Source organism: Balaenoptera musculus, chromosome 11 (genome assembly GCF_009873245.2).
Source record: "Balaenoptera musculus isolate JJ_BM4_2016_0621 chromosome 11, mBalMus1.pri.v3, whole genome shotgun sequence".
NCBI lineage: Eukaryota > Metazoa > Chordata > Mammalia > Artiodactyla > Balaenopteridae > Balaenoptera > Balaenoptera musculus.
In genome coordinates, this window is record NC_045795.1 from 68,980,858 (window position 1) to 69,002,517 (window position 21,660).

General features: G+C 42.0%; 1 protein-coding gene across 1 annotated transcript in view; it reads right to left on the minus strand.

Annotated features, from left to right (window-relative positions):
• The window catches only part of CHDH (choline dehydrogenase), a 61,212-nt gene that overhangs the window by 4,393 nt on the left and 35,159 nt on the right, over positions 1–21,660 (minus strand). The window contains exons 2-5 of the mRNA XM_036868417.1: positions 17,015–17,773; positions 16,227–16,378; positions 15,341–15,470; positions 14,260–14,394 (exon numbers count right to left, since the gene is read on the minus strand). Coding sequence (XP_036724312.1) covers positions 14,260–14,394; positions 15,341–15,470; positions 16,227–16,378; positions 17,015–17,717 — 1,120 coding nt within the window. The 5' untranslated portion in view covers positions 17,718–17,773. The remainder of the gene's footprint in view (positions 1–14,259; positions 14,395–15,340; positions 15,471–16,226; positions 16,379–17,014; positions 17,774–21,660) is intronic.

Below are 21,660 nucleotides of genomic sequence, written 5' to 3' on the forward strand. Positions count from 1 at the left end.
ACCTAGGTTTAATAGAAGTCAAATAAGATCTTATTATATCTGTGTGAAATTTGTCAGCAAGGAAAATAACTTGGTATGATGAAATTTTTTAAGTGAATTAAATACAAGTGAGATCAGAGCTTTTGGGTGAACTTTTTAGGAATAATTATATTTTAGGAATGTCTACTTGAGAATAATCTCTCCAGATACTTGGAAATATACTTGAAATTTAGAGTTGTTCTAAATTAAGTGATGGAAGTTTATTGAATAGCTAGGTGATTCCCAAATAAAACAAGATACTGAGACATCAATTACTAAACAGAGAAACTAAAGGTATTTAGGACTATTAATGAATATGCCACCCTGGAATATTCACCATTGGTGCCACCCTGAGATGCTCTGTATAAGAAAGCAAATGTTTTTAGAAATTATAACTAGTGTTTATGTTTACCAATCTACAGAATGCTAATGTAAAAGTTCATAATTACTGGGACTTCCCTGGTGGTGCAGTGGTTAGGATGCTGCGTTCCTAATGCAGTGGGCCCGGGTTCGATCCCTGATCAGGGAACTAGATCCCACATGCAAGCCACCACTAAGAGTTCACATGCCACAACTAAGGAGCCAGCATGCCACAACTAAGGAGCCTGCCTGCTGCAACTAAGACCCAGTGCAACAAAAAAAAAAAAAAAAAAAAAGTTCATAATTGCTTACCTCTTAGTTTTCACTAGAAATTAAGGTTTTTAAGAGTTGAGGGCTCTAATTTTTAAACATGTAATTAAAGCTAATAGAAATAATAAAGGAAGCATTTCAGTGTACAGCAGGAAAGTAGGATGTGTGTTTGCAGTGAAGAAGTTATGAGAATGGAATTGCATTTTATTAAAGGAAAAGAAAGTGAGTCTGTCTTAGAGCTGGTTGTTTCTCAATGGAGAAGAGAATGGGGGGCAGACTAATATGGATACACAAAGTGATGGAGGGTTTGTGGATGGTCAGGATTGGCTAGGTTTAGAGTACAGTTAATTAAGTGAATTTTGTTGTTAAAAGCAGGCTGGTACAAGACTGGATCTGGTTTTCTCTCTTTAGTAAGAGGACAAAGTTTCCTTGGAATGCTGCTTTTGATAACAGATTGTGTGAGTTTCCGTGCCTTTAAGTGATCTGTATTTGCTTTTGAGATCTCTTGTAACTTTGGTTAAGGAATAAGCATTATCTCACGATGACCTATGATCTTATTTGACCAAGTGTTTTGAGACCTTTTGACAAACTTCCCAAATACCAAATTTTAATTAAAGTTCTTTTGACCTCCAGCTAACTTTGGGACACTTTAGAGGGTCTCTGAGGCATTTCAGAGAGAAATATTTAACTAGTATTATTTGGTATGTTAAATTACATGGAGAGCATTATCACACTAGTGATAAACCTACTTAGAATATACTGTATGGATAAATATTATTAATATACACATTCTAGAAATTATATAAAGTTTCTGAAATTTGGATATGTCCTGGTATTGTTATAATATTAGTTATCTTAAAATGTTGTATGTGACAGAAACTTGGTTAAGCTTCTTTGTCAAAAACATTGTAATCAGATCTTTAACCATGCCTTTTTAAGACTTTTTGTCATTCACAGACAGTTAAACTGATGCTTTGCAAAACCGCTTCATCTTCAAGAAGATTCACAGAAAGGGCTTTAGACAAGTACAGGTTTCTGATAACTTTTAAATCATACTACTAAACTAGGTAAGACTTTTTTTTTGAGTAGCTATTTTATTTATGTATTTGTTTGTTTATTTATTTATTTGTTTATTTAATTTTTGGCTGCACCGCGAGGCATGTGGGATCTTAGTTCCCCGACCAGGGATGGAACCCTTGGCATCTTAACCACTGGACCACCGGGGAAGAAGTCCCAGGTAAGATATTTTTTAACAGTCTAATGGAAACTGTTAACAAAAAGGATTAGTTACATAGGATTGAGTAAACTGATGAATGTGATTATAATTTTTATGGTTTCTGTCTGAAACATTACTAGCTTTTAATCTGTGTTTTCCAGATATAAAGAAACCCCCTCAAACTAATTATGACTTATAGCAATTTGGTAAATTGTACCTTTGTAAGCAGAATTGAAACACTTGTCTTTTCTTTGTACCTGATCCCTCCAGAGATTGGAAACTCTTAGGTTCCCAGCAGCTTTATAAGATAAATTAGTAAAGCCACCTCCTAACAGGTGCAGGAATCTCAAGTTATTTTGCGGACCTCAAAAAGGGAGGGATTCACCTAAATCTATAAGGCAAAATCTGTGACAGGCCCTTGGCGTGGCTTTCCTGGCCTTGGGAGGCCTTTTATCAAACTTAATTTGCAGACAAATTAATCTTGATTTGGCTATATCTGATAAAAATGAGGGTAATTTTAGGGAGAAAGAGACGTTTCAGTGGATATCAAATTCTAATTCTGTTTATTGAGGTCTGTATTCACTAAGACTCACTTCTCAGATAGTTCCTTGCTGTTATGTTATATTGTTGCAAAGTTTAATTGAATTATTAAAAGGACACTCTAAATTTGTTGCTGAAGCTTAACTCAGTAATCTATCTTTGGATGAAGATCAGATGCTCCATGATCTGCAACCAGAAGGTTAACACCAGGCTACGGTCATTTAAATTTAAAGGCTCCCTTATGTTGGGGAAATTAAACCATACAAACCATACTAGGGATAACCAGCCTAGTAACACTAGGAAATTGGGCTGGATGCCTTATGGACAATGCCAATATATAATGTCCCTTCAAGATAAGAATTGGTACACAACAGACTAAGTCAGATGAACTGGGATATACTGGGCTGCCCCTAATGGAAGTTCTTGACTTAAATTTTTACGTATGACCTTACTAATACTGCTAGCTATATTATTTTTTATATTGCCTGTTTTACAAAATTATTGTTTCTTTCATTACCAAATATGTGACTGAGCCTCTGGTAAAATGATGATATATAGTTACATATGAGATCAATGATTGTTACAGTGTAACTCTAGATATGGGAAGAAGCATATCAGCATCATCCCTCCTAGATTTAATCTAACTAGAAAGTATTTTACCAAAAACTACCTCCCTCATTCAAATAAAATTTTCTACGCTAGTATCAGACCAAAAAGGCCTAATCAAACTATATTTTCTCTCATTCCTCTTTACCCTCACCCTAAGCATAGTTCTATTTAATTACCATGAGTAACCTCTATAGTAACTACAACACCAATAGGCAATGACCAACCAGTGACAGTCACTAATCAAGCACCATAACTATACAACGCCACAATTCCTACAGCCTCTTCACTAAAAAGTCCAGAATCACCTGTATTATAAATCACTCAATCCTCTAGCCTGTTAAACTTGAAATACAATCTCCACCTCCTCATCTTCTAAAACATAAAATACCATTGAAAATTATATTATCAACCCTGAAAGAAATATACCTAAAACAGTCTTCTTAGAAACTCAAACCTCAGGATACTGCTCAGTAGCTATAGCTGTTGTATAACCAAACACTACCAACACCCCCCCTACATAAATCAAAAATACTATTAAACCCAAAAATGAGCCACCAAAATTCAACACAATCCCACAACCAACACCACCACCCACAATCAACCCAAGTCCACCATAAATAGGCAAAGGTTTTGAAGAAAACCCCACCAAACTAATTACAAAAATAGTACTTAAAATAGATACAGTGTATGTTATCATTATTCTTACATGGCCAATGACGTGAAAAATCATTGTTGTTATTCAACTATAAGAACACTAATGACCAACATCCAAAAATCACACCCATTAATAAAAATTATTAACAGTGCATTTATTGATCTTCCAGCCCCATCAAACATTTCATCATGATGAGATCTCGGTTGCATTTGTTTACTATTACAAATCTTAACAGGCTTATTCCTAGCAATACATCAGACATAATAACCGCTTTCTCATCGGTAACACATATCTGCCGAGATGTAAACTATGGGTGAGTTATCCGATACCTACATGCAAATGGAGCGTCCATATTTTTTATTTGCCTATTTATTCACATAGGATGAGGCTTCTATTATGGATCCTATACTTTTTTAGAAACATGAAACATTGGAATCATCTTATTATTTACAGTCATAGCCACAGTATTTATAGGCTATGTCTTACCTTGAGAACAAATATTCTGAGGGGCAACAGTTATTACTAATCTCCTCTCAGCAATTCCATATATCGGCACAAGCCTTGTCAAATGAATCTGAGGTGGCTTTTCAGTAGATAAAGCAACGCTTACACGCTTCTTTGCTTTCCATTTTATTCTCCCATTCATTATTGCAGCACTAACAGCTGTCCCCTTACTATTCCTTCACGAAACAGGATCTAATAACCCCACAGGAATCTCATCTGATGTAACAAAATTCCATTTCACCCCTACTATACAATCAAAGACATCTAGGTGCATTATTACTAGTTCTAGCACTAATAATGTTAGTGGTATTTTCACCCGATTTATTAAGAGACCCTGATAACTACACCCCAGCAAACCCTCTCAAAACACCACCCATATCAAGCCAGACTGGTACTTCCTATTTGCATATGCAATCCTGCGATCAATCCCCAATAAACTAGGAGGGGTACTGGCCCTAATCTTTTCAGTCTTAATTCTAGCACTCATCCCAATACTCCATACATCTAGACAATGAAGCATAACATTTTGACCTCTAAAGCATAATATTTCGATCTCTCAGCCAATGCCTATTTTGAGTACTAGTAGCAGACCTATTAACACTAACATGAATTGGAGGACAACCCGTGGAATACCCCTTCTTTACTATCAGACAACTAGCATCTATTTTATATTTCTTTTTAATTCGGGTACTAATGTCAGTGACTAGCATCACTGAAAATAATCTCCTGAAATGAAGAGTGTTTGTAGTATATCTATTACCCTGGTCTTGTAAACCAGAAAAGGAGAATAACATTCTCTCCCTAAGACTCAAGGAAGAAGCTCCAGATCCACCATCAGCACCCAAAACTGAAATTCTACTTAAACCATTCCCTGAAACTTTGTTATGGGACATTTACAAGATTATTAAGTACCATGTCAGTATTAAAATAACCTCCTTTTACCATAAACTACTATGTACTTCGTGCATATATGCACTACCACATTAATATGTACCTAATACCATATCGTACATAATGCATTATATGTATAATGTGCATTATTTACCCCATGCTTATAAGCATGTACATTATCTTATTGACAGTACACAGTACATTATATGTACAATCGTACATTAATTATTTACCCCATGCTTATAAGCATGTACATTATCTTACTGACAGTACACAGTACATTATATGTACAATCGTACATTAATTGTTTACCCCATGCTTATAAGCATGTACATTATCTTATTGACAGTACACAGTACATTATATGTACAATCGTACATTAATTATTTACCCCATGCTTATAAGCATGTACATTATCTTACTGACAGTACACAGTACATTATATGTACAATCGTACATTAATTATTTACCCCATGCTTATTAGCATGTACATTATCTATTGACAGTACACAGCACATTAAGTCAAATCAATTCTAGTCAACATGTGTACCATATCCAATACATCACAAGTGTAACCAGCAGGCTGTGTGAAACCACCAACCCGCTTGGGGGGTCCCTCTTCTCGCTCCGGGCCCATAACTTGTGGTGGTTTCTACTAATGAACTTTATCAGACAAGTGGTTCTCACTTCAGGGCTATCTCACCTGAGAGAGCCCACTCTTTCCTCTTAAATAAGACATCTCGTTGGACCAATGACTAATCAGCCCATGCTTACACATAACTGTGATTTCACACATTTGCTAATTTTTAATTTTTAAAGGGATGCTGTGACTCAGCTATGGCCATCTGAGGCCTTAACACCGTCAAATAAATTGTAGCTGGACTTTAATTGAATATTATTTACCAATATCATCAACCATAAGGTGTTATTCAATCAATGGTTACAGGCCATAAGGAAATTACGGACACACATACACACACGTACACGTACGTACACACACACATGCAGTAAACAGATGAATAACCTGTTTAACAAACCCTCTTTACCCCCCACTACATCCCATGCTCTACATGCCTATAATGCCTTGCCAAACCCCCAAAACAAGGCAAAAACATATAAATACATGGAACTTAGCCGTCTACTCAATAAACATGAACTGAATGCTCAGAATTAGATAGACCTAGAAAATAAACCCCAATCATACCAATCAACTACTTAGATATTTACCATTTATACAGACCACTTTTATCAAAATTTTAACACTAAATCCAACATAAACCACATAAAACAACCATATACATGTTACTTCACTATGTAAAAACAGCTTGTTAGTGTAGCTTAAAATCTAAAGCAAGGCACTGAAAATGCCCAGATGAGTTTACCAAGTCCATAAACACATAGGTTTGGTCCCAGCCTTTCTATTAATTTTTAATAAAATTCACATGTAAGCATCTGTGCCCCAGTGAGAATGCCCTCTAAATCATTAAGATTAAAAGCAGCAGGCGTCAAGCCCACTAATATGAGTAGCTCGTAATGCCTTGCTTAACCACACCCCACGGGAAACAGCAGTGATAAAGATTAAGCCATAAACGAAAGTTCGACTAAGTTATATTAACTAGGGTTGGTAAATTTTCTGCCAGCCGCCGTGGTCATATAATTAACCCAAATTAACAGAAACTCGGTGTAAAGTGTGCTAAAGAGTGATGTAAAATGAAGTTAAATTTTAACTAAGCCGTAAAAAGCCATAACTAAAATAGACTACGAAGGTGACTTTAGTATTTCCTGACTACAGGACAGCTAAGACCCAAACTGGAATTAGATACCCCACTATGCTTAGCCCTAAACCCAAATAACTGCAAGAACAAAATTATTTGCCAGAGTTCTACTAGCAACAGCTGAAAACTCAGAGGACTGGGCGGTGCTTCCCACCCTTCCAGAGCAGCCTGTTTCACAATCGGTCAACCCCGCCAGCCCGCCAGCCCTGGCTAATTCAGTCTGTATACCGCCATCTTCAGCAAACTCTAAAAAAGAATAAAAGCAAGCATAATTATCATACATGAAGACGTTAGGTCAAGGTGTAACCTACAGGATGGGAAGAAATGGGCTACATTTTCTATTTCAAGAATATATTTCTCACACACGAATTATGAAAACTAAAAACCAAAGGAGGATTTAGTAGTATATTAAGAACAGAGTGCTTAATTGAATAAGGCCGTGAAGCACGCACACACTGCCCATCACCCTCGTCAAGTATTATAATAATTTCCTATAATCTATCAGCAAATACTAATCATACGAGAGGAGACAAGTCGTAACAAGCATACTGGAAAGTGTGCTTGGATAAATCAAAGCGTAGCTTAAATAAAGCACCTAGTTTACACCTAGATTTCATAATTTATGAATACTCTGAACTAAATCTAGCCCAACACCTCTCCCCATATCTACTAATATAAGCAGACTAAATAAAACATTCACTCAACATTTAAAGTATAGGGGATAGAAATTTAAAATATCCTCTGGTGCTATAGAGAAGGTACTGTAAGGGAATGATGAAAAAAGCATTAAAAGTAACAAAAAGCAAAGTTTACCCCTTGTACCTTTCGCATAATGATTTAACTAGGGAACATCTAACAAAGAACTTAAGTTAAATATGGTGAAACCAGACGAGCTACTTATGAACAGTTTATTACAACAAACTCATCTATGTAGCAAAATAGAAGATTTATAAGTAGAGGTGACAAACCTAACGAGCCTGATGATAGCTGATTGTCCAGGAAAAGAATTTCAGTTCAACTTTTAAAATTACCAAAATAATTATAAATTTTAATGTATTTTACAATGTTATCTAAATAGGTACAACTTTTTAGAAATGGAATACAATCTTATCTAGAGAGTAAAGACAAACAACACCATAGTTGGCTTAAAAGCAGCCACCAATTAAGAAAGTGTTCAAGCTCAGCAATAACTTAATACCAATAACAAGCAAATCAACTCCTAGATTTGTACTGGACTAATCTATTGACCGACAGAGGTAATAATGTTATTATGAGCAACAAGAAGTATTTCTCCTTGCATAAGTTTACATCAGTAACTAATAATATACTGATAATTAACAGTAAATAAATACAACTCAACATTAAATTATTTATTAAACACTGTTAATCCAACACAGGCAGGCACTCAAGGAAAGATTAAAAAAAGTAAAAAGAACTTGGCAAACACAAACCCTGTCTGTTTACCAAAAACATCACCTCTAGCATAACTAGTATTAGAGGCACTGCCTGGCCAGTGACAACTGTTAGATGGCCGCAGTGTCCTGACCATGCAAAGGGAGCATAATCATTTGTTCTCTAAATAAGGCTTTGTACGAATGGCCACATGAGGGTTTTACTGTCTCTTACTTTCAATCAGTGAAACTGACCTTACCATGAAGAGGTGGGAATAACAAAATAAGACGAGAAGGCCCTATGGAGCTTTAATTAATTAAGCAAAAAAAACTTAACTAAACCACCAAGGGATAAAAAAATTTTATATGGGTTTTATATTTTCTTTTGGTTGGGGTGACCTTGGAACACAAAAAAGGCTCTGAGTGATTAAAGTCTAGACTTACCAGTCAAAACATATCATCACTAATTGATCCAAAAAATTGATCAACAAGTTACCCTAGGGATAACAGCTCAATCCTATTCTAGAGTTCATATCAACAACAGGGTTTATGACCTCAGTGTTGGATCAGGACACCCCAATGCTGTAACAGCTATTAAAGGTTTGTTTGTTCAATGATTAAAGTCCTACATGATCTGAGTTCAGACCGGTTTCTATCTATTATATAGTTCTCCCAGTATGAAAGGACAAGAGAAATAAGGCCCACTTTAAAAAGTGCCTTAAAACCAATTAATGATATAATCTTAATTTAATTAATACATATAATATATTACTCAAGACCAGGGTTTGTTAAGGTGGCAGAGCCCGGTAATTGCGTAAAACTTAAACCTTTATAACCAGAGGTTCAAATCCTCTCCCTTAACAAAATGTTTATCATTAATATCTTATCACTTGTTATCCCTATTCTTCTAGCCATAGCATTCCTAACATTAACTGAACGAAAAATTTTAGGTTATATCCAACTTCAAAAAGGGCCAAATATCGTAGGACCATGTGGCCTATTACAGCCCATTGCTGATGCAGTCTAATTATTCACTGAAGAACCACTATGACCAGCTACATCCTCCATTTCCATATTTATCATTGCACCAACCCTAGCCCTAAACATATGAATTCCCCTACCCATACGTTACCCCCTTATTAATATAAATCTAGGAGTATTATTTATGCTAGCTATATCAAGCCTAGCTGTATACTCCATTTTATGATGCGGATGGGCTTCCAACTCAAAATACACATTAATTGAAGCCCTACACGCAGTAGCACAAACAATTTCATATGAAGTAACACTAGCAATTATTCTTTTATCAGTCCTCTTAAGAAACAGGTCTTTTACCCTCTCAACCTCCATCACAACACAAGAGCATTTATGAAAAATTTTCCCATCATGACCCTTAGCTATAATATGATTTATTTCCACTCGAGCAGAAACTAACCGAGCTCCCTTTGACCTAACAGAAGGAGAATCTGAACCTGTATCAGGCTTCAATATAGAATATGCAGCAGGCCCATTTGTCATATTTTTCTTAGCAGAATATGCCAACATTATCATAATAAACATTTCCTCAACGATCCTATTTCTAAGAGCGTTCCATAACCCCTACATACCAGAACTATACAAAACCAACCGTATCATCAAAACACTATTACTAAAAATTTCTTTCCTATGAATTCAAGCATCCTACTCTCGACTCTGATAAGATCAACTAATACATTTACTTTGAAAAAACTTCTGACTACTAACGCTAGCCATATGCATATGACATGTCTCATTACCTATTATAACATCAAGCATTCCTCCACAAACATAAGAAATATGTCTGATAAAAGAGTTACTGTGATAGAGTAACTTACAGAGGTTTAAACGCTCTTATTTCTAGAATCATAGGAACTGAACCTATGCTTAAGAATTCAAAATTCTTCGTGCTACCACATTACACCATAATATATATAGTAAGGTCAGTTAAATAAGTTATTGGGCCCATGCCCCGAAAATGTTGGTTTATATCCTTCTCGTACTATTAAACTCCATCATCTTTATCATCATCCTAACAACCATTATCTCAGAGACCATAATTGTAATAACTAGCTCCCACTGACTACTTATTTGAATCGGTTTTGAAATAAATATACTAGCCATTATTCCCATTACAATAAAAAAGTTTAACGCATGAGCTATAGAAGCATCCACTAAATATTTTCTAACACAAGCTACTGCATCCATATTACTTATAATAGCCATTATCATTAACCTATTATACTCCAGCCAATGAACTATTAACAAAAATCTTTAATCCAACAGCATCTATAGTAATAGCAATAGCCCTAACCATAAAACTAGGACTATCTCCATTCCACTTCTGAGTACCTGAAGTTACACAAGGCATCTCATTAACAGCATGCTTAATCTTATTAACATGACAAAAACTTGCACCCCTGTCAGTATTATACCAAATCTCACCATCCATCAGCCTAAGCCTAATATTATCCATATCCATACCATCTATTATAATTGGAGGATGAGGTGAACTAAACCAAACCCAACAATGAAAAATTATAGCTTATTCATCAATTGCTCACATAGGGTGAATAACAGCCATTATACTGTAAAACCCAACTATAACAATCCTAAACCTACTAATATATATCATAATAACACTTACCATATTCATACTATTCATTTACAGCTCAGTCACCACCACACTGTCACACACAAAATAAAATAACCATTATTACAACCCTCATTCTCATCACCCTATTATCAATAGGAGGTCTTCCTCCACTATCAGGATTTATGCCAAAATGAATACTTATTCAAGAAAAAACAAAAAATAACAATATTATTTTACCCACACTAATAGCCATCACAGTGTTACTCAATCTATACTTCTACATACGACTCATGTATTCTACAGCACTAACTATATTTCCCTCTATAAATAAAAGTAAAATGACAATTTGATTTGACAAAACAACTTTTCTACCAACAGTAATTGTAATATCCACAATACTTTTATCCCTTACACCAATCCTTTCAGTATTGGACTAGGAGTTTAGGTTACACAGACCAAGAGCCTTCAAAGCACTAAGCAAGTATAAGTTACTTAATTCCTGCTCAATAAGGATTTCAAGACTATATCCTACATCAATTGAATGCAAATCAAACACTTTAATTTAAGCTAAATCCTCACTAGATTGGTGGGATTACATTTCCCACGAAACTTTTAGTTAACACCTAAATACCCTAGTCAACTGGCTTCAATCTACTTCTCCTGCTGCCAGGAAGAAAAAAAAAAAAAAAGCGGAAGAAGCCCCAGCAGAATTGAAGCTGCTTCTCTGAATTTGCAATTCAATATGTAAAATTCACCACAGCACTTGGCAAAAAGAGGACTCAACCCCTGTCTTTAGATTTACAGTCTAATGCTTACTCAGCCATTTTACCTACATTCATAAACTGCTGACTATTCTTAACTAACCATAAAGATATCAGTACCTTATATTTACTGTTCGGTGCTTGGGCTGGAATAGTAGACACTGCCTTAAGCCTGTTAATTCATGCTGAATTAGGCTAACCCGGAACACTGCTAGGAGATGATCAGATTTACAATGTACTTGTAACAGCCCATGCATTTGTAATAATTTTTTTTATAGTTATGCCTATCACAATTGGAGGCTTCAGAAACTGACTAGTCAGTCCCACGAATGCTGGGGCACCCGATATAGCCTTTCCCCATATAAATCATACAAGCTTCTGATTACTTCCACCCTCCTTCCTACTACTACTTGCATCATCAATAGTTGAAGCCGGTGCCGGTACAGGCTGAACTGTATATCCACCCTTAGCTGGAAACCTAGCCCATGCTGGAGCTTCAGTAGACCTTGCTATCTTTTCCCTACATCTAGCAGGTGTCTCCTCAATTTTAGGTGCTATTAATTTTATTACTACGATTATTAATATAAAGCCACCCACTATACCCCAACATCAAACACCATTATTTGTAATGATCAGTTTTAATTACAGCTGTATTGCTGCTATTATCATTACCTGTATTAGCAGCCAGGATTACTATGCTATTAACAGACCGAAACCCAAACACAACCATTTTTGACCCCGCGGGAGGGGGTGATCCAATCTTATATCAACACCTATTCTGATTCTTCGGACAACCTGAAGTCTATATTCTGATTTTACCTGGATTTGGAATAATCTCACATATTGTAAATTATTATTCAGGAAAAAAAAGAGAGACTTTTGGATATATAGGTAAGTATGAGCCATAATATCAATCGAATTTTTAGGATTCATTGTATGAGCTCACCATGTGTTTACAGTAGGTACAGATGTTGACACACGAGCATATTTTACATCAGCCATTATAATTATTGCTATTTCCACAGGAGTAAAAGTATTTAGTTGACTAGCAACCCTTCATGGAGGTAATATCAAATGATCTCCCACCATAATATGAGCCCTAGGCTTCATTTTCCTTTTTGCAGTAGGTGAATTAACAGGAATTGTCCTAGCTAACTCATCACTAGACATTGCCCTTCACGATACATATATTATGTAGTCACACACTTCCACTACATATTATCAACAGGAGCAGTATTCACTATTATGGGAGGCTTCGTACATTGATTCCCACTATTCTGTCAGGTTATACACTCAACTCAACATAAGCAAAAATTCACTTTGTAAGTATATGTGTAGCTGTAAATATAACCTTCTTCCCACAACATTTCCTGGGTCTATCTGGAATACCATGACAATATTCCAACTACCCAGATGCATACGCAACATGAAATACTGTCTCATCCATAGGCTCATTTATTTCACTAACGGCAGTAATATTAATAATTTTCAGAATTTGAGAGGCATTAGCATCAAAACGGGAAGTCTCAACAGTAAAGCTAACATATCTCCCAGGAGAATTCGGGAGGGGCAAGAGAGGGAGGAGAAGACCAATCTCCCAGAGTCCTTCTCGCTGGAATCCATCTTGGCTGAGAGACGCATGCACCACCAGCAAGGACCCTGAGTCAGACTATGGGCCAAGCAAGATGACTGGCCAGAGGCAACCCAGAAACTAACCCATTACCATAAAACCTAAGACTGCGAGGCACGTGGCAGAGCAGTTCTCCTGGGTTCCCCCAGGCTCTCCGCCTTGGGGTTCCTTCCCAATAAAGTCTTTTGCTTTGTCAGTACGTGTGTCTCATCGGACAGTTCCTTTCCGAGTGTTAGACAAGAGCTTACTCTCTGGCCCTGGAAGGCCCTGCAACACCTGCACCGCCTCCTCCTCAAGGTGCTGCAGTCTCCCTGGCCCAACAAATTCGTTCTTCAAGCACACCAAATGCCTAGCCCCGGGGCCTTTGCACATATTCTTCCTGCCTAACAGACCCCCTGCCACCATTCTCTAGTTTAACATCCTAATTATTCCTTCACTGTACTTAAAACTTAGCATGTTTACTTAGTTTCCTTCCATTGTCTCCACTAGAGCGTAAACTCCCTAAGAAAACCTGCCTTATTAGCACTTCTCACCATGTAGAACAGCACAAGGTAGGTATGCAAGAAATGCATGCTGAGTGAATAAGATTTCGAAGCACTACTTCCTGGCCAAACTCAGTACTCTGAGACCCAGCTAGAAACCGCATAGAAAATGCTGAGAAATAGAAGCTGGAGTCCAGCATCAAGTGCCCTTTCTCTGCATTTTCTCCTGGCCCCTTGGGCCCCAGGCAGTGTCCAGGATGAGGCCATCCCTATCCATCCATCAGGAAGGGCAGCACCCAGCCCCTGCAGAGTCTCAGCCCGGGCAAGCCCTGTGTATTGCATCTGGTCCTCACACCAACCTGCCACACAGGAACTGCATATCCCCATTTTGCAGATGGGAAAACTGAGGCTCAGAGAGCTGAAATAAATGGCATAGCTCAGCTTTGAACCGGCAATCTGGAGCCACAGCCCGGGCTAAGCACCTCAGGAGGGAGGCTGTGCTGCCCACAGAACATCTCCCCCAAAGTCATGGATGAGCACACCCACCTGTGAACTTCCAGAGCCACTCCAGGCCAATCCGGACCTTCCTCAAGGGCTTCTGTGCTGAGTGGAGGGTGATGGGGGAGGTGCACGCCTGCTGGATGTATATCTCCAGGTGGTCTTGGAGGTTCTGGCCAACTCCTGAAACCAGAGGGGGTGGTTAGGAGAATGTCTCCCAAAGGGGCTTAGCTGGCCTCTCAACATCCCCTGGTTTTGAAAACTTTTCCTCCACCCACTTATCTGCCAGGCCAGCTCCTGCTCATTCCCAGGGACACCATTCCCTCACTCCCAGCCATGTCTGGCCCTCTCAGATGCTGCTTGACACTCGCTCCCAGGGCAGCACCTGTAACCATCCAGGTGCCTTCTTGCTAAGCAGCACCCTCCACCGGGGCAGTGCCCATGCCTCCAGCTGGCACCACTCAGTGAGCTGTCCTGGAATGGCTGACCCTGCACCCTCACCCCTGGCCTGGGGAAGGAGGGAAGCAGGCCCGTCATGCTGTGCAGACCCAGCATGAGCCCATCCAAGCTCAAGGGGACACTGGGCAGGTCACTGTCATGGACCAGCACTTTCAAAGACCTCTTATGATAAAGCCTCAAGCTCTGGGAGCTTGAGTTATAAGAGAGGGCAAGAGGGACAGGGCCAGGCTCCAAAGGGCATCAGAAACAGTCTATGAAATAAATATTAGGCCTGGGAGAACCATCTGAACATGAACAGCATGTCAGGGTAGCTGGTGTGTCCTGAGGATGGAAAACACAAAGGCCCGGACCCCTCTTGCCACAGGGCTGCCCTGTTGACCTGCCTGAGCCTGGCCCCGTGGGCTTTACGGGCAGATGCTCCCTGCTAGAGGTGCCTCGCTGCTGAGAGGGATGGCATGTCTGGGGAAGAGAGGAAGACAACACAAAAGCTTGGGGTTTCGCTGGGGGTAGGAGTCCAGCGAGGCATGGGGACCTTCAGGCTTGTGGGAACAATGTGACAGTTCTGAGGAGCCCTGACTCCTGTCCCCTCCCCACTCCATGCTAATAAAATATAATAAACTGTTTTATTTAACAGGGACACCTTTGGGGCGCAGTGGGGAAGGGAGCTCACCAGGAAGGTGGCACACCACCGGGATGCCCAGTTGCTTGAGGTCGTCTGCATTGCCCACGCCTGACAACATGAGCAGCTGTGGAGAGTTGATGGCACCTCCACTCAGAATCACCTCCTTGCTGGCGTAAGCCTGGAAGAGGCGAGGGGCCATGCAGGTCACACTTTCCCAGAAAAGCCAGTCAGAACCCCAAGAATATGGCCTTGGCATGACGTACCCACATGGTGGGTGGGGATCCTGCTCACAGGCTCCAGAGCAGGGAAGAGGACGCTCAGGGCGCCGCTAGGTGCAAGTAGCCCGCACGTGCAGCTGTGGGCGTGTGTGATCATAAGTCAAGCGTGGTTCATACTCTGATATATTCTGCAACAGCCTGACAGTAACGATGGTCTTAAAAACAGGACTGTAGAGCTTAAATGAGACAAATGAAAGCAGGCACTCAAACGAGCAGTTTAAATAAAGCACATGGTGAGCGAGATCTTCACGTGGGATGCAGAACAATCCCCACATGCTCCTAAGTGGAAAACAGCACAGTGCAGAAATGGGGGGTGTGATCACAGGTATGGTTTTTAAAGCCTCTAATATAAACCTATCAATTTCTGGACAAGTGTGGAAGGCAATAGCAGAAAAAGGTTCATGGGGGCACTCCTGCCCGGGCACCATTGGGCCCTTTGCAGGTGGCTAGACTGGGGCTTCCTCACGTCTGCCAGGCCACCACCTCCTGGGGACAGTCTTTCAGGCTGTTGCCACCAGCCGCTCACTCCTTATCATCATATTGATGGAGACAAGGACATGACTCCTGCCCACCCACACTGACTGATTCTGACCGCGGGGTCACTGCCCACTCCCTCCCTGCCATGTGAGCTGCCCATGTGGTGGTAATTCACTCACCCTGTGGCTCTGGCCGTTCTTGATGTACTCCACACCCACTGCACGGGTACCTTCAAACAGCACCCTGCTCACAAATGTCTGGGTCTCAGCCGTGAGGGTGGGGCGGCGCAGTGCCGGATGCAGGTACGCACAGGCTGTGCTCCAGCGCTTGCCTGCAGGACAGAGCAAGGAGATCAGTCACAGCCCCAGCCTGTTGTCGAGGCACCTATCGTGCAGGGGGAGGTAGGGAAGGACTGGAGAAAGAGGGAATTTGCCCTTCCCCTGACTGTGCAAGCTCTGCCTCCAAAGGAAGGCTGAGACCAAAATACCCTGTCCAACTGACATCCACATCTACCTGGGGCCCCTGGATGCAGGTGGGAAAACATCCCTCACCCTTGACAGCACGACAGAGACCAGGGGTGGCTGATAATGAGAGCCCTGGGTCCAGCCGGGCCTTGCCTCTGCCCTGCTGCGAGGCCCGTCACTGCTCTGTGCCTCAGTACACCCATCTGTAAGGCTCTAAAACCTGGGGCTGTGTGGCCGGAGAGCTGCCTCTTCATTCCACACCAACAGGGTCCAGAGGATGCCCAAGGGGTCACCATCTCCGAGTCACTTCTCATTGGCTTTGAATGGTATTCTGTGGCCTGTCGCCAGTGTAATCTGTCACATCCCCTCCACCTCAAACCAGCCCGTCTGTCCACACTTCTGACCATGACAGTTGGGGGCAGGAGGGACGGGACTGTGATAGAGCAGCGTTTCGTTCTTAGAGGAGGAACCTGGGAGACGGGGAATCAGAGGACTCGCGCTACCTTCGTGGATGGTCATGTCCATCCAGCCGAAGCCCTCTTGCTGGAAGCCGTTCATGTCCTCGGTGAGGGGGTAGCCGGCCTCCTGCGCCGCCTCCAGGAATGCGCGGTGCAGCGGGTGGCCGCTCTTGCCCCGGGACACCCGCAGGGGACCGTCGCCGCCGCGGTACCTCCCGGCGCCCAGCTCGTGCGCCTGCGCCTTGCGGAAGTAGGGCAGGCAGTGTGCGTAGTCCCAGCCCGCCGCGCCCTCCCGCTGCCAGCGCTCGTAGTCCTCGGCGTGCCCGCGGACGTAGACCATGGCGTTGAGCGACGACGAGCCGCCCCAGACCCGGCCGCGCGGCCAGTACAGCACGCGGCCGTCCAGGCCCGGCTGCGGCTCCGTGTAGTAGCACCAGTTGTACCTGTCATCGCACAGGTTGGCCACGAGGGCCGCGGGCATGTGGATCTTCCACAGGAGCCGCTTGCTCCCCGCGTACACATCCTTGGGCCCGGCCTCCAGCAGCAGCACTCGCTTGTCGGGGTCCTCCGTGAGCCGGCTGGCCAGCACGCAGCCAGCGGAGCCCGCACCCACCACCACGTGGCTGTACTCACCCCCAATCCGGGGGCGCTCGCTGGCCAGGGCACGGATGCCCCAGGGCCAGTGCTGCCCCAGGGCTCCCCATGGGCCCAGGCTCCCTCGCCTCCAGCCTCGAAGGATGCACCACATGCTTCCAGCCCAAGTCCTCTTACTTCCACGGAGGGGAATGTGATGATTCACTTTCCCTAAAACAGAAAAAGAGGCTTTGAAAAGTTTAACTCAGCATGCACCGCAGAATCAACCCAAAGCTAGGGCAGCAAAGGGCCCCTGCAGGCCCGCCAGGTGCCTGCCGGGCGCTGGGTGGGGCAGGCCTGGCTGGCACGTCACTGCCCTGGGGAACCAGGAGGAGCGAGCGGAAGCACAAGCGGGGATATCAGTCCTGTGGGATCTGCACATGGACCGACAAGCACAGGGCTGGGGGCACAGGAGAGAGTCTCCTCCCCAAGCTTGGTGTGGCGAGGTCCCCAGAAAGGCTTCCCTGTGACATCTGTGCATGAACCTGGAGGCCGGGCAGGAGTCTACCTGCTGGAAAGCAGGGGCTTTCCAGGTTTACCCTCACTCCTCATCCATTCAAGACAGTAAGGCAGTTGCTGAGTCCCTACCACGTGCCAGGCACCATTTCCTCTCTAGCAATACTCAGAAAACAAGACATCTGCTCTCAAAACTGATGGTCTGGGACTAGGGAGACAGACAAGACTTACATAAATAACCAAAGGAAGGTCAGGGTGAGAGGCTGGAGACTAAAGAGCTCAAAGCCTTTGACCTAAGGGCCCCAGAGTGCATGAGAGGGCTTTTCAGCAGGGGATGGGGTCAGAGCTACAATCTTTCAAGATCACTCTGTTGAGTGCTGGAGTTTTAACAAACACCAATAACTTCTGGAGGATCCCTTCCCAGCAATGTTCATATTAATCCCAACATGCTCAGTGCACAGAGGTGGAAAAGAGCCGAGATATCCCATCAAGACCTCCACTGACACAGGAACCTCTGAGAAAGCCCCACCCATGAGGCTCAGGCACACAAGGCCCACCCAAGACTGAGGCTGCAACAGGAGAACAGGAAAACCCTGATAAATCCCTCCACCCCTTCCACGAGCCTATATCAAGTAACAGCAGTAGCCTATCACTGGAGGCAGACTAAGAGGTGAGAGTGGAGAGAAAGGTTCCACACCCCCCCATTCCTGCAGGCACAGGAGAAAGAGGCAGCAAGGCCTCCTAAAAGCTAAATCTGAAGCAGGAATTCTGAGAACCTTCCAGCGCTCCAGGCCTCATGCTAGCACAAGGCAGCAGCAGCCCACAGTGCAACTCCCAACTGGGTTGACTCAACACTCCACGCTAACGACCTGATAGAATAAAAGGCATGCCCTTTTCTAGGCATAAACGCTATCTGCCTCAGTCCCTACTATCCTGGTACACACAAGATCATGCATTCAATAAAAAAATTAATAGACACAGAAATAAGAAAAAGAAATGACTCATTATAAAGAGAAAGTAGTTAACAGAACCAGACCAAGGGGACCCATCCAGATGTTAGAACTATCAAACAAAGACTTTAAAATAACCAAGTTTAACATCTTAAAAGATTTAATTGAAAAGGTGGACATGTTGAACAGATAGGCAATTTCAGCAAAAAGTTGGCAACTATTAAAAAAGGCACAAACAGAACTGCTAAAAATAAAAAAAAAATTTTTTTAATTACCAGAAATGAATAATTTGACTGGACATAGCAGAGAAAACAGTAAGTGAAACCGAACATTAGGTTAATAAAAATTATCCAAATGGAAATAAAAACAGAAGAAGGAGTGAAAGAGGGGGAGAGAGAGAGAAAAGAGCAACTCAGAGTATGGGATGATATCAAACTGTCTAAAGTATAGACAACTGGAGTCCCAGAAGTAGGAAAGGGATAAAGGGAAAAAAGAAGAGGGGGAGAGAGGAGCAGAGGGAGAAGGGGAGAGAGAGGCAGAGAAGGACAGAGAAAGAACAGGGGAGAAAAGCTATCTGAAGAGATAATTGCTAAGACTTTTCCAATATTAATGCAAGACAAAAACACCACAGATTCAAGAAGCTTAGAGCATCCCCAGCAAGATCAATACACAGAGAAACACATCTAGGTACATCACAGTCAAACTGCGGAAACCCCAGGAAAAAATCATCAAAGCAGCTGCCCACCCCCCCAAAAAAAACATATGTACAGAGTAATAAATTTAAGAGTGGCTGCAAACTTCTCATCAGAAAACTTACAATACAGGATTGGATCTAGATGGTGGGGGAGTAGGACAGGAAGCTCACCTTCTCCCACAAATACATCAAAAATACATCTACATGTGGAACGATTCTCACAGAATACCTACTGAACGCTGGCAAAAGACCTCAGGCTTCCAAAAGAGCAAGAAAATCTCCACATCAGTGAGTAGGACAAAAGAAAAAAAAGAGAGAGAGAGAGAAAGGAATTGGGGTAGGACCTGTGCCCCCAGGAGGGAGCTGTGAAAGAGGGAATGTTTCTGCACACTGCTAAGTCCCCTCACTGGCGGCAGGGACTGAGGGCTGAGGCTTGGGCTTTGGAGGTCAGACCAGGGAGAGGACTGGGATTGGCTGTGTCAAGACAGCCTGAGGGGGCCAGGGTGTGCTCGCCACAACCGAGGGAGTATGGGAAAAAGCCTGGGTGTTGTTGGGTGGCATGCAAAGAGAGGGGCAGGGCCACCATAGGAGCTTCTTTCGCCATGTAGGGCACCGCCTACTGGAGCTCTGAGGGCTGGTGCGAGCCACCGTTGCCACCTTGGACTCCAGAGGCGGGCATGGACTGTTGCTGCCACTGAGGGTCCATTGACTGGGCAACAAACACTGCCCCTGCCTTCCCGGGAGCCCGTGTGGGCCACACACCTGCACACCCCCTGTCAAGGGGATAACGGCCAGCACATGCTGAGGAAAGAGACAGCAAGCATCCAAACCAAAAACAGCCCTCACACCAAAAAAAATTAAACCCACACATGCTACATAGGGATGCTCCCGCATATAAATAGCCCTCCAAGACTACAGTAGATAATTGTTTCTCCTAAACTCACAGAGTAAGAGAAATATAAGCCAAATGAAGAAGCAGAGGAACCACTCCCAGTTAAAAGACCAAGAGAATTCCCCTGAAGGAACAAACAATGAAACAGACCTCTTCAGTCTAACAGACACCAAGTTCAAAAAAGAGGTGAACTAACACAACATTGTAAAGCAATTACACTCCAATAAAGATGTTAAAAAAAAAAGGTAAAAATGAAAATACTGAAGGAATTAAGAAAGGCTATCAAGAGAAATGCAGATTACTGTAAAAAAGGAACTAGAAACTATAAGGAGAAGCCAAGAAAAATTAGAAAATTCATTTGCTGAGATGAAAGCTGAGCTAAAGGCAATGAATAGCAGAATGCACGATGCAGAAGAAAGAATAAATGATCTGGAAGACAGAATAATAGAAATTACCCAATCAAAACAGCAAACAGAAAGCCAAATGAAAAAAAAAAAAGAAAGCAATATAAGATAACATAAAGCATGCCAATCTACACATAATAGGGATTGAAGAAGGAGAAGACAGAGAAAAGGGGATTGAAAATGTATCTAAAAAAATTATGGCTGAAAACTTCCCAAACCTAAAGAAGGAAACAGATATCCAGGTACAGGAAGCACAGAGGGTCTCAAACAAGATGAACCCAAACAGACCTGCACCAAGACATATGATAATAAAAATGGCAAAAGTTAAAGATAAAGAGAGGATTCTAAAGGCAACAAGAGAAAAACAAAGAGTTAATTACAAGGGAAACCCCATAAGGCTATCAGCTGATTTCTCTACAGAAACACTGCAGGCCAGAAGGGAGTGGCAAAATATTTTCAAAGTCTTAAAAGAGAAAAATCTGCAATCTAGAATACTCTACCCAGCAAGATTATCATTTAGAATAGGAGAAGAAATAAAGAATTTTTCAGAGAAGCAAAAGCTAAAAGAATACAGCAATACTGAATCTAACCTAAAAGAAATATTGAAAGGTCTTCTTTAGATAGAAAAGAAGCAAGAAGATATAGAAAGGAGGAAATTACAA